The 13,001-nt window shown below is 45.3% G+C and overlaps 1 protein-coding gene across 1 annotated transcript in view; it reads right to left on the reverse strand.

Annotated features, from left to right (window-relative positions):
• The window catches only part of LOC135559785 (mitochondrial adenyl nucleotide antiporter SLC25A23-like), a 20,192-nt gene extending 17,713 nt beyond the window's left edge, over nucleotides 1-2,479 (reverse strand). Inside the window, exon 1 of the mRNA XM_065000660.1 lies at nucleotides 2,215-2,479. Within this exon, the coding sequence (XP_064856732.1) occupies nucleotides 2,215-2,479 (265 nt within the window). The remainder of the gene's footprint in view (nucleotides 1-2,214) is intronic.
• Nucleotides 2,480-13,001: the final 10,522 nt, after the last annotated feature.

Below are 13,001 nucleotides of genomic sequence, written 5' to 3' on the forward strand. Positions count from 1 at the left end.
TGGAACAGTAACCTGAAGTTTGATACACTCTTAGAAAGAAAGGTGCTATCTAGAACCTTAAAGGGTTCTTAGGCTGTCCCCATAGGATAACCCTTTGAAGAACTTCTTTAGGTTTCAGGTAGAACCCTTTCCACATATGGTTCTGTATGGAACCCAAAAGGGTTCTATCTGGAACCAAAAAGGGTTCTGCTACGTGGACAACCAAAAAAACCTTATGGAACCCTTATTTCTTAGAGTGTAGTCCTAATCCCCGAACCGACAAGGTGAAGCAAGTTAACCCCACCACAACCACTGCTCCCCAGGTGCCCAATGTGGCACGTACTCAGAGGGGTCAGGTTAAAAGTGTTTCGGTTCGACCTTGTGTGTAATTTATGATTAAAATATATATATATTTTTGAATCAGTGATAGAGGGAAGTTGTATCATTAATGCCATATTGTGGTCTAGTCATTTAATCTCAGTAAGGACAGACATGGGAACGACAAGTTCTCTCATCATTTCTTTTCTTTACAGTAAAAGTTGTTTTTGTAAAAGTCCCTTTGTTATTGTTTCCATGGCGATGCTATTACATCTTTATGGTGTTGCTGAAATGTGTTCATTTGTAAATACATTTGTGAATAAAAGTTCTTACCGTCTTTCTTCTCTTCTTCCTGGATGTTCTTAGAAAAGCTGTTCTGTAGTTCATCAGCTCCAGTCCTCAATGAAACTCTGGTTAGTTGGAGGAGAAGACAAAGAATGATCTCAGATCCAACTCTTCAGTCGTCTTTTAACGGTGCTTCAAACTAGTGACTACACCCTCTACTGCTGTTTTACCAGAACAGAGACGTTTCCAAGAAACGTGTGTTTGTGTGTGTGTGTGTGTGTGTGTGTGTGTGTGTGTGTGTGTGTGTGTTGTTTAAGGCTTTCAGCTTAGTCATAGTGTCTCAAAAAACAGGATATGGTACTATCAGAACAGGCATTCTGTGGGCATTTCAGAGAAACATGTGTATGTGCAATTGTGTAGGTGTGCCTGTTACTATGGAGGCAAAGTATGTGCCAAAAGGACACATTTTAAATGAAAAGTGGACACGTGTCATAAACCAGTAGGCTGCTTTTCTGTTAAGAGTTTGGTTGGCCCGCCTTACCCTTGAGATTTCACTCTCTATCGCTGGTCAGTGTGTTTCCTCATAAAATCTGACTTGAACCCTAACTCTAACCTTGATCCAACCTTAACCACACTCCTAAGGCCTTTTTTTTGGTTTTCATGAATTTTTACAATGTCGCCACATTTGGAATTTGCAGCTGGCCCTATCTAGCAGTTATCCAACACCTCTCCATCCCTCTTCTCTTTAGTGTGTACTGTGGGTATCTCTCCTCTATATCATCCTCTCTCCATCCCTCTTTTCTTTAGTGTGTACTGTGGGTATCTCTCCTCTATATCCATCCTCTCTCCATCCCTCTTTCCCTCCTCCCACTCTCTCCTGTCCTCTCCTCTTCTCATCTCTTCTTTTATTCTTTTTCCTCCTTTTCTCCATTTCCCCTCCTTCTCCTATACATATCATCTCTCCATCACTCCTCTCTTTAGTGTGTACTGTGGGTATCTCTCCTCTATATCCATCCTCTCTCCATCCCTCTTTCCCTCCTCCCACTCTCTCCTGTCCTGTCCTCTTCTCATCTCTCCTTTTATTCTTTCTCCTCCTTTTCTCCATTTCCCCTCCTTCTCCTATACATATCATCTCTCCATCTCTCCTCTCTTTAGTGTGTACTGTGGTTATCTCTCCTCCATATCCATCCTCTCTCCATCTCTCTTCTCTTTAGTGTGTACTGTGGGTATCTCTCCTCTATATCCATCCTCTCTCCATCTCTCTTCTCTTAGTGTTTACTGTGGGTATCTCTCCTCTATATCCATCCTCTCTCCATCTCTCTTCTCTTTAGTATGTACTGTGGGTATCTCTCCTCTATATCCATCCTCTCTCCATCTCTCTTCTCTTTAGTGTGTACTGTGGGTATCTCTCCTCTATATCCATCCTCTCTCCATCTCTACTCCTGTCCTTATCCCAGTTCTAATCTGTTCACTGCCCATGTGAACCACTGCCCTGATTGCAATGTTGAGTAACATACACCTACCTTACTTTCACTCTCTACACCTTGCCTTGCGTGCCAGCAAGGCTTTTGTCCATACACACATGCACGTACACACAAACACACATGCACGCACACTAACACAGACTCATACAAACACATGCACTCACGAAGAAAGGGCTATGTCCCAGGTCAGGGTTAGGTCCCTGTAATGGTAGTCTGTCAGTATCAGAGGCATGAGGGTTTGAGGCATGAGGGTCAGAGGTATTGAGGGTCAGAGGCATGAGGGTCAGAGGCACGAGGGTCAGAGGCACGAGGGTCAGAGGCACGAGGGTCAGAGGCACGATTGTCAGAGACATGAGGGTCAGAGGCATGAGGGTCAGACGCATGAGGGTCAGAGACATGAGGGTCAGAGACATGAGGGTCAGAGAGGGTGAATGTATTGAGAGGGCAAAGAGATTACAGCGAATATAGCATACCTTTACTGTTGAGTATGTTCAGTTAACCTCACAAAGTGAAAGTTGAAAAACTAACTTACTCTGAGCTAACTTTGCCCTTTCCCCCTCTTCCTCTTGAAAGTATCACAAAGACAAATAGGAAACTCAGTGAGTCACAAGGCTGTGCTAAAAACATCACAATAACAAATCATGTGGTTTAATGTAGATAATTTATTTAGCTTGTTTTCTATGTAGAATGTGGGCTAGTTGTCCATAGTTGCCTATATCATGAATGTGGGCTAGTTGCCTATATCATGAATGTGGGCTAGTTGTCTATATCATGAATGTGGGCTAGTTGTCTATATCATGATTGTGGGCTAGTTGTCCATAGTTGCCTATATCATGAATATGGGCTAGTTGTCTATATCATGAATGTGGGCTAGTTGTCTATATCATGAATGTGGGCTAGTTGTCTATATCATGAATATGGGCTAGTTGTCCATAGTTGCCTATATCATGAATGTGGGCTAGTTGTCTATATCATGAATGTGGGTTAGATGTCTATATCATGAATGTGGCCTAGTTGTCTATATCATGAATATGGGTTAGATGTCTATATCATGAATGTGGGCTAGTTGTCTATATCATGAATATGGGTTAGATGTCTATATCATGAATATGGGCTAGTTGTCTATATCATGAATGTGGGCTAGTTGTCTATATCATGAATGTGAGCTAGTTGTCTACATTTACATTTACATTTAAGTCATTTAGCAGACGCTCTTATCCAGAGCGACTTACAAATTGGTGCTTTCACCTTATGACATCCAGTGGAACAGCCACTTTACAATAGTGCATCTAAGTCTTTTAAGGGGGGTGAGAAGGATTACTTTATCCTATCCTAGGTATTCCTTAAAGAGGTGGGGTTTCAGGTGTCTCCGGAAGGTGGTGATTGACTCCGCTGTCCTGGCGTCGTGAGGGAGTTTGTTCCACCATTGGGGGGCCAGAGCAGCGAACAGTTTTGACTGGGCTGGCGGGAACTGTACTTCCTCAGTGGTAGGGAGGCGAGCAGGCCAGAGGTGGATGAACGCAGTGCCCTTGTTTGGGTGTAGGGCCTGATCAGAGCCTGGAGGTACTGAGGTGCCGTTCCCCTCACAGCTCCGTAGGCAAGCACCATGGTCTTGTAGCGGATGCGAGCTTCAACTGGAAGCCAGTGGAGAGAGCGGAGGAGCGGGGTGACGTGAGAGAACTTGGGAAGGTTGAACACCAGACGGGCTGCGGCGTTCTGGATGAGTTGTAGGGGTTTAATGGCACAGGCAGGAGCCCAGCCAACAGTGAGTTGCAGTAATCCAGACGGGAGATGACAAGTGCCTGGATTAGGACCTGCGCCGCTTCCTGTGTGAGGCAGGGTCGTACTCTGCGGATGTTGTAGAGCATGAACCTACAGGAACGGGCCACCGCCTTGATGTTAGTTGAGAACGACAGGGTGTTGTCAGGATCACGCCAAGGTTCTTAGCGCTCTGGGAGGAGGACACGATGGAGTTGTCAACCGTGATGGCGAGATCATGGAGCGGGCAGTCCTTCCCGGGAGGAAGAGCAGCTCCGTCTTGCCGAGGTTCAGCTTGAGGTGGTGATCCGTCATCCACACTGATATGTCTGCCAGACATGCAGAGATGCGGTCGCCACCTGGTCATCAGAGGGGGAAAGGAGAAGATTAATTGTGTGTCGTCTGCATAGCAATGATAGGAGAGACCATGTGAGGTTATGACAGAGCCAAGTGACTTGGTGTATAGCGAGAATAGGAGAGGGCCTAGAACAGAGCCCTGGGGACACCAGTGGTGCGCGCGTGGTGAGGAGACAGATTCTCGCCACGCCATCTGGTAGGAGCGACCTGTCAGGTAGGGACGCAATCAAGCGTGGGCCGCGCCCGAGATGCCCAACTCGGAGAGGGGTGGAAGGAGGATCTGATGGTTCACAGTATCGAAGGCAGCCGATAGGTCTAGAAGGATGAGAGCAGAGGAGAGAGAGTTAGCTTTAGCAGTGCGGAGTGCCTCCGTGATACAGAGAAGAGCAGTCTCAGTTGAATGACTAGTCTTGAAACCTGACTGATTTGGATCAAGAAGGTCATTCTGAGAGAGATAGCGGAGAGCTGGCCAAGGACGGCACGTTCAAGAGTTTTGGAGAGAAAAGAAAGAAGGGATACTGGTCTGTAGTTGTTGACATCGGAGGGATCGAGTGTAGGTTTTTTCAGAAGGGGTGCAACTCTCGCTCTCTTGAAGACGGGAGGGACGTAGCCAGCGGTCAGGGATGAGTTGATGAGCGAGGTGAGGTAAGGGAGAAGGTCACCGGAAATGGTCTGGAGAAAGAGGAGGGGATAGGGTCAAGCGGGCAGGTTGTTGGGCGGCCGGCCGTCACAAGGAAGCGAGATGTCATCTGGAGAGAGAGGGGAGAAAGAGGTCAGAGCACAGGGTAGGGCAGTGTGAGCAGAACCAGCGGTGTCGTTTGACTTAGCAAAGCGAGGATCGGATGTCGTCGACCTTCTTTTCAAAATGGTTATGAAGTCATCTGCATAGAGGGAGGGGGGGAGGGGAGGAGGATTCAGGAGGGAGGAGAAGGTGGCAAAGAGCTTCCTAGGGTTAGAGGCAGATGCTTGGAATTTAGAGTGGTAGAAAGTGGCTTTAGCAGCAGAGACAGAGGAGGAAAATGTAGAGAGGAGGGAGTGAAAGGATGCCAGGTCCGCAGGGGGGCGAGTTTTCCTCCATTTCCGCTCGGCTGCCCGGAGCCCTGTTCTGTGAGCTCGCAATGAGTCGTCGAGCCACGGAGCGGGAGGGGAGGACCGAGCCGGCCTGGAGGATAGGGGGGACATAGAGAGTCAAAGGATGCAGAAAGGGAGGAGAGGAGGGTTGAGGGAGGCAGAATCAGGAGATAGGTTGGAGAAGGTTTGAGCAGAGGGAAGAGATGATAGGATGGAAGAGGAGAGTAGCGGGGAGAGAGCGCGAAGGTTGGGACGGCGCGATACCATCCAGTAGGGGCAGTGTGGGAAGTGTTGGATGAGAGCGAGAGGAAAAGGATACAAGGTAGTGGTCGGAGACTTGGAGGGGAGTTGCAATGAGGTTAGTGGAAGAACAGCATCTAGTAAAGATGAGGTCGAGCGTATTGCCTGCCTTGTGAGTAGGGGGGAAGGTGAGAGGGTGAGGTCAAAGAGGAGAGGAGTGGAAAGAAGGAGGCAGAGAGGAATGAGTCAAGGTAGACGTGGGGAGGTTAAAGTCGCCCAGAACTGTGAGAGGTGAGCCGTCCTCAGGAAAGGAGCTTATCAAGGCATCAAGCTCATTGATGAACTCTCCGAGGGAACCTGGAGGGCGATAAATGATAAGGATGTTAAGCTTGAAAGGGCTGGTAACTGTGACAGCATGGAATTCAAAGGAGGCGATAGACAGATGGGTAAGGGGAGAAAGAGAATGACCACTTGGGAGAGATGAGGATCCGGTGCCACCACCCCGCTGACCAGAAGCTCTCGGGGTGTGCGAGAACACGTGGGCGGACGAGAGAGAGCAGTAGGGTAGCGGTGTTGTCTGTGGTGATCCATGTTTCCGTCAGTGCCAAGAAGTCGAGGGACTGGAGGGAGGCATAGGCTGAGATGAACTCTGCCTTGTTGGCCGCAGATCGGCAGTTCAGAGGCTACCGGAGACCTGGAACTCCACGTGGGTCGTGCGCGCTGGGACCACCAGATTAGGGTGACGCGGCCACTTGTGCCGGTGTGGAAGCGTTTGTATGGTCTGTGCAGAGAGGAGAGAACAGGGATAGACAGACACATAGTTGACAGGCTAGAGAAGAGGCTACGCTAATGCAAATGAGATTGGAATGACAAGTGGACTACACGTCTCGAATGATCAGAAAGTTAAGCTTACGTAGCAAGAATCTAATTGACTAAAATGATTAAAATGATACAGTACTGCTGAGGTAGGCTAGCTGGCAGTGGCTGCGTTGTTGACTTTGTAGGCTAGCTGGCAGTGGCTGCGTTGTTGGCACTACACTAATCAAGTCGTTCCGTTGAGTGTAAAGTTTCTACAATGCTGCTATTCGGGGGCTTGCTGGCTAGCTAGCAGTGTTGATTACGTTACGTTGCGTTAAAAGAACGACAATAGCTGGCTAGCTAACCTAGAAAATCGCTCTAGACTACACAATTATCTTTGAAACAAAGACGGCTATGTAGCTAGCTATGTAGCTAGCTACGATCAAACAAATCACACCGTTGGGACTGTAATGAAATGAAATGAAAATGTGATACTACCTGTGGAGCGAAGCGGAATCGACCCGAATGCGAAAGTTCTATTCAGTAGACGTTGGCTAGCTGTTGGCTAGCTAGGAGTGACTACGTTAAGGACGACAAATAGCTGGCTAGCTAACCTCGGTAAATTAAGATAATCACTCTAAGACTACACACTCTAAACTACACAATTATCTTGGATACGAAGACAGCAAAGACAACTATGTAGCTAGCTAACACTACACTAATCAAGTCGTTCAGTTGAGTGTGATAGTTACTACAGTGCTACGGTAGACGGTGAACGTTTGCTAGCTGGCTAGCTGCTGGGCAGATAGGAGGACGACGAAATACGATAATTACGCAATTATCTTTGATACAAAGACGGCTATGTAGCTAGCTAAGAAGAAATTGCTAAGATTAGACAAATCAAACCGTTGTACTATAATGAAATGTAATGAAATGTAATGAAAAGTTATACAACCTGCAGACCGAAGCAGACCGAAGCGCGGATGCGACCGCTCGCTCCAACCCGGAAGTATCTATGAATGAATGTGGGCTAGTTGTCTATATCATGAATATGGGCTAGTTGTCCATAGTTGCCTATATCATGAATGTGGGCTAGTTGCCTATATCATGAATATGGGCTAGTTGTCTATATCATGAATGTGGGCTAGTTGTCTATATCATGAATGTGGGCTAGTTGTCTATATCATGAATGTGGGCTAGTTGTCCATAGTTGCCTATATCATGAATGTGGGCTAGTTGCCTATATCATGAATATGGGCTAGTTGTCTATATCATGAATGTGGGCTAGTTGTCTATATCATGAATGTGGGCTAGTTGTCCATAGTTGTCTATATCATGAATGTGGGCTAGTTGTCTATATCATGAATGTGGGCTAGTTGTCCATAGTTGTCTATATCATGAATGTGGTCTAGTTGTCTATATCATGAATATGGGTTAGATGTCTATACCATGAATATGGGTTAGATGTCTATACCATGAATGTGGGCTAGTTGTCTATATCATGAATATGGGTTAGATGTCTATACCATGAATGTGGGCTAGTTGTCTATATCATGAATATGGGCTAGTTGTCTATATCATGAATATGGGTTAGATGTCTATACCATGAATGTGGGCTAGTTGTCTATATCATGAATATGGGTTAGATGTCTATACCATGAATGTGGGCTAGTTGTCTATATCATGAATATGGGTTAGATGTCTATACCATGAATGTGGGCTAGTTGTCTATATCATGAATATGGGCTAGTTGTCTATATCATGAATGTGGGCTAGTTGTCTATATCATGAATGTGGGCTAGTTGTCTATATCATGAATATGGGCTAGTTGTCTATATCATGAATGTGGGCTAGTTGTCTATATCATGAATATGGGCTAGTTGTCTATATCATGAATATGGGCTAGTTGTCTATATCATGAATATGGGTTAGATGTCTATACCATGAATGTGGGCTAGTTGTCTATATCATGAATATGGGCTAGTTGTCTATATCATGAATATGGGCTAGTTGTCTATATCATGAATGTGGGCTAGTTGTCTATATCATGAATGTGGACTAGTTGTCTATATCATGAATGTGGGCTAGTTGTCTATATCATGAATGTGGGCTAGTTGTCTATATCATGAATGTGGGCTAGTTGTCCATAGTTGCCTATATCATGAATGTGGGCTAGTTGCCTATATCATGAATGTGGGCTAGTTGTCTATATCATGAATGTGGACTAGTTGTCTATATCATGAATGTGGGCTAGTTGTCTATATCATGAATGTGGGCTAGTTGTCCATAGTTGTCTATATCATGAATGTGGGCTAGTTGTCTATATCATGAATATGGGCTAGTTGCCTATATCATGAATGTGGGCTAGTTGTCTATATCATGAATATGGGCTAGTTGTCCATAGTTGCCTATATCATGAATGTGGGCTAGTTGCCTATATCATGAATGTGGGCTAGTTGTCTATATCATGAATGTGGGCTAGTTGTCCATAGTTGCCTATATCATGAATGTGGGCTAGTTGCCTATATCATGAATGTGGGCTAGTTGTCTATATCATGAATGTGGACTAGTTGTCTATATCATGAATGTGGGCTAGTTGTCTATATCATAAATGTGGGCTAGTTGTCCATAGTTGTCTATATCATGAATGTGGGCTAGTTGTCTATATCATGAATGTGGGCTTGTTTTCTATATCACGAATGTGGGCTAGTTGTCCATAGTTCATATCATGAATGTGGGCTAATTGTCCATAGTTGTCTATATCATGAATGTGGGCTAGTTGTCCATAGTTGTCTATATCATGAATGTGGGCTAATTGTCTATATCATGAATGTGGGCTAGTTGTCTATATCATGAATGTGGGTTAGTTGTCTATATCATGAATGTGGGCTAGTTGTCTATATCATGAATGTGGGCTAGTTGTCTATATCATGAATGTGGGCTAGTTGTCTATATCATGAATGTGGACTAGTTGTCTATATCATGAATGTGGGCTAGTTGTCCGTAGTTGTCTATATCACGAATATGGGCTAGTTGTATATTATTCCACATTGTGTAGTTGTATATTGTCCCACATTGTGTAGTTGTATATTGTCCCACATTGTGTAGTTGTATATTGTTCCACAGTGTGTAGTTGTATATTGTCCCACATTGTGTAGTTGTATATTGTTCCACATTGTGTAGTTGTATATTGTCCCACAGTGTGTAGTTGTACATTGTTCCACATTGTGTAGTTGTATATTGTTCCACATTGTGTAGTTGTATATTGTCCCACAGTGTGTGGTTCTGCATTGTTCCACATTGTGTAGTTGTACATTGTTCCACATTGTGTAGTTGTATATTGTTCCACATTGTGTAGTTGTATATTGTTCCACATTGTGTAGTTGTACATTGTTCCACAGTGTGTGGTTCTGCATTGTTCCACATTGTGTAGTTGTATATTGTTCCACATTGTGTAGTTGTATATTGTCCCACAGTGTGTGGTTCTGCATTGTTCCACATTGTGTAGTTGTATATTGTTCCACATTGTGTAGTTGTATATTGTTCCACATTGTGTAGTTGTATATTGTTCCACATTGTGTAGTTGTATATTGTTCCACATTGTGTAGTTGTACATTGTTCCACATCGTGTAGTTGTATATTGTTCCACATTGTGTAGTTGTATATTGTTCCACATTGTGTAGTTGTATATTGTTCCACATTGTGTAGTTGTATATTGTTCCACATTGTGTAGTTGTATATTGTTCCACATTGTGTAGTTGTATATTGTCCCACATTGTGTAGTTGTATATTGTCCCACGTAACGAGTCAGTCACTCTGTCTATACCAGAGAAGCTGTGTGGCCGAGTGATTGTGCCGTTTCTAAAGCCGACCTCTGTGAGAGGGGTCACAGGCAGACAAACATTCCAACAAAACAACCCAGCGGTCACGTGCCTTCATGTGGCAGACTGTTTCCTGCAATATGAACCTTCCAGCACGTGACTGACTGCACAGTGGTGGGGGCCAAAATGGAGGGTGGTTTCCTGCAATATGAACCTTCCAGCACGTGACTGACTGCACAGTGGTGGGGGCCAAAATGGAGGGTGGTTTCCTGCAATATGAACCTTCCAGCACGTGACTGACTGCACAGTGGTGGGGGCCAAAATGGAGGGTGGTTTCCTGCAATATGAACCTTCCAGCACGTGACTGACTGCACAGTGGTGGGGGCCAAAATGGAGGGTGGTTTCCTGCAATATGAACCTTCCAGCACGTGACTGACTGCACAGTGGTGGGGGCCAAAATGGAGGGTGGTTTCCTGCAATATGAACCTTCCAGCACGTGACTGACTGCACAGTGGTGGGGGCCAAAATGGGGGTGGTTTCCTGCAATATGAACCTTCCAGCACGTGACTGACTGCACAGTGGTGGGGGCCAAAATGGAGGGTGGTTTCCTGCAATATGAACCTTCCAGCACGTGACTGACTGCACAGTGGTGGGGGCCAAATGGAGGGTGGTTTCCTGCATTGTGAAACCCACAGCAGGGAACTGTAAAGCGGTTGGGGCCAAAATGGAGGGTGGTTTCCTGCATTGTGAAACCCACAGCGAGGAACTGTAAAGCGGTTGGGGCCAAAATGGAGGGTGGTTTCCTGCATTGTGAAGCCCACAGCAGGGAACTGTAAAGCGGTTGGGGCGGGCTTGAGGAGGAGACAGCCACAGAAACCGACAGGGAAATAAAGAGAGAGAGAGGACAGGATAGTATGGTTTTAACTCGATGGTTGAGAGAGAGACCTCCCTTTAACTGGATGGGTGTTTAAAGGCTCAATCTGCAGTGGCGGTTTTAGCAGGAAAATCTTTGTGGGGAAAACTCAACCAACCAGCAAAGCCACTATACAACACAACACAGCACTATACCAGTGACAAACTGTGCCCACAAACTGTTAGGGCCAGTAAAGCTGTCCCAACAGACTACATAAAGCTGTCCCAACAGACTACATAAAGCTATCCCAACAGACTGTCCCAACAGACTACATAAAGCTATCCCAACAGACTACATAAAGCTATCCCAACAGACTGTCCCATCAGACGACATAAAGCTGTCCCCACAGACTGTCCCAACAGACTACATAAAGCTATCCCAACAGACTACATACAGCTATCCCAACAGACTGTCCCATCAGACTACATAAAGCTGTCCCAACAGACTACATAAAGCTATCCCAACAGACTGTCCCAACAGACTACATAAAGCTGTCCCAACAGACTACATAAAGCTGTCCCAACAGACTACATAAAGCTATCCCAACAGACTGTCCCAACAGACTACATAAAGCTATCCCAACAGACTGTCCCAACAGACTACATAAAGCTGTCCCAACAGACTACATAAAGCTGTCCCAACAGACTACATAAAGCTATCCCAACAGACTGTCCCAACAGACTACATAAAGCTATCCCAACAGACTGTCCCAACAGACTACATAAAGCTATCCCAACAGACTACATAAAGCTATCCCAACAGACTGTCCCATCAAACGACATAAAGCTGTCCCCACAGACTGTCCCAACAGACTACATAAAGCTATCCCAACAGACTGTCCCAACAGACTACATACAGCTATCCCAACAGACTACATAAAGCTATCCCAACAGACTACATACAGCTATCCCAACAGACTGTCCCATCAGCCTACATAAAGCTATCCCAACAGACTACATAAAGCTATCCCAACAGACTGTCCCAACAGACTACATGAAGCTATCCCAACAGACTGTCCCATCAGACTACATGAAGCTATCCCAACAGACTACATAAAGTTATCCCAACAGACTACATAAAGCTATCCCAAAAGACTGTCCCATCAGACTACATAAAGCTATCCCAACAGACTGTCCCATCAGACTACATAAAGCTATCCCAACAGACTACATAAAGCTATCCCAACAGACTGTCCCAACAGACTACATAAAGCTATCCCAACAGACTGTCCCATCAGACTACATAAAGCTATCCCAACAGACTACATAAAGCTATCCCAACAGACTGTCCCAACAGACTACATAAAGCTGTCCCAACAGACTACATAAAGCTGTCCCAACAGACTACATAAAGCTATCCCAACAGACTGTCCCAACAGACTACATAAAGCTATCCCAACAGACTGTCCCATCAGACTACATAAAGCTATCCCAACAGACTACATAAAGCTATCCCAACAGACTGTCCCAACAGACTACATAAAGCTGTCCCAACAGACTACATAAAGCTGTCCCAACAGACTACATAAAGCTGTCCCAACAGACTACATAAAGCTGTCCCAACAGACTACATAAAGCTATCCCAACAGACTGTCCCAACAGACTACATAAAGCTATCCCAACAGACTGTCCCATCAGACTACATAAAGCTATCCCAACAGACTACATAAAGCTATCCCAACAGACTGTCCCAACAGACTACATAAAGCTATCCCAACAGACTACATAAAGCTATCCCAACAGACTGTCCCATCAGACTACATAAAGCTATCCCAACAGACTGTCCCAACAGACTACATAAAGCTATCCCAACAGACTGTCCCAACAGACTACATAAAGCTATCCCCAAACAGACTGTCCCATCAGACTACATCCCAACAGACTGTCCCATCAGCTACATAAAGCTGTCCCCAACAGACTGTCCCATCAGACTACATAAAGCTGTCCCAACAGACTGTCCCATCAGACTACATAAAGC

This window comes from Oncorhynchus nerka, linkage group LG15 (genome assembly GCF_034236695.1).
Source record: "Oncorhynchus nerka isolate Pitt River linkage group LG15, Oner_Uvic_2.0, whole genome shotgun sequence".
NCBI classification, from domain to species: Eukaryota; Metazoa; Chordata; class Actinopteri; order Salmoniformes; family Salmonidae; genus Oncorhynchus; species Oncorhynchus nerka.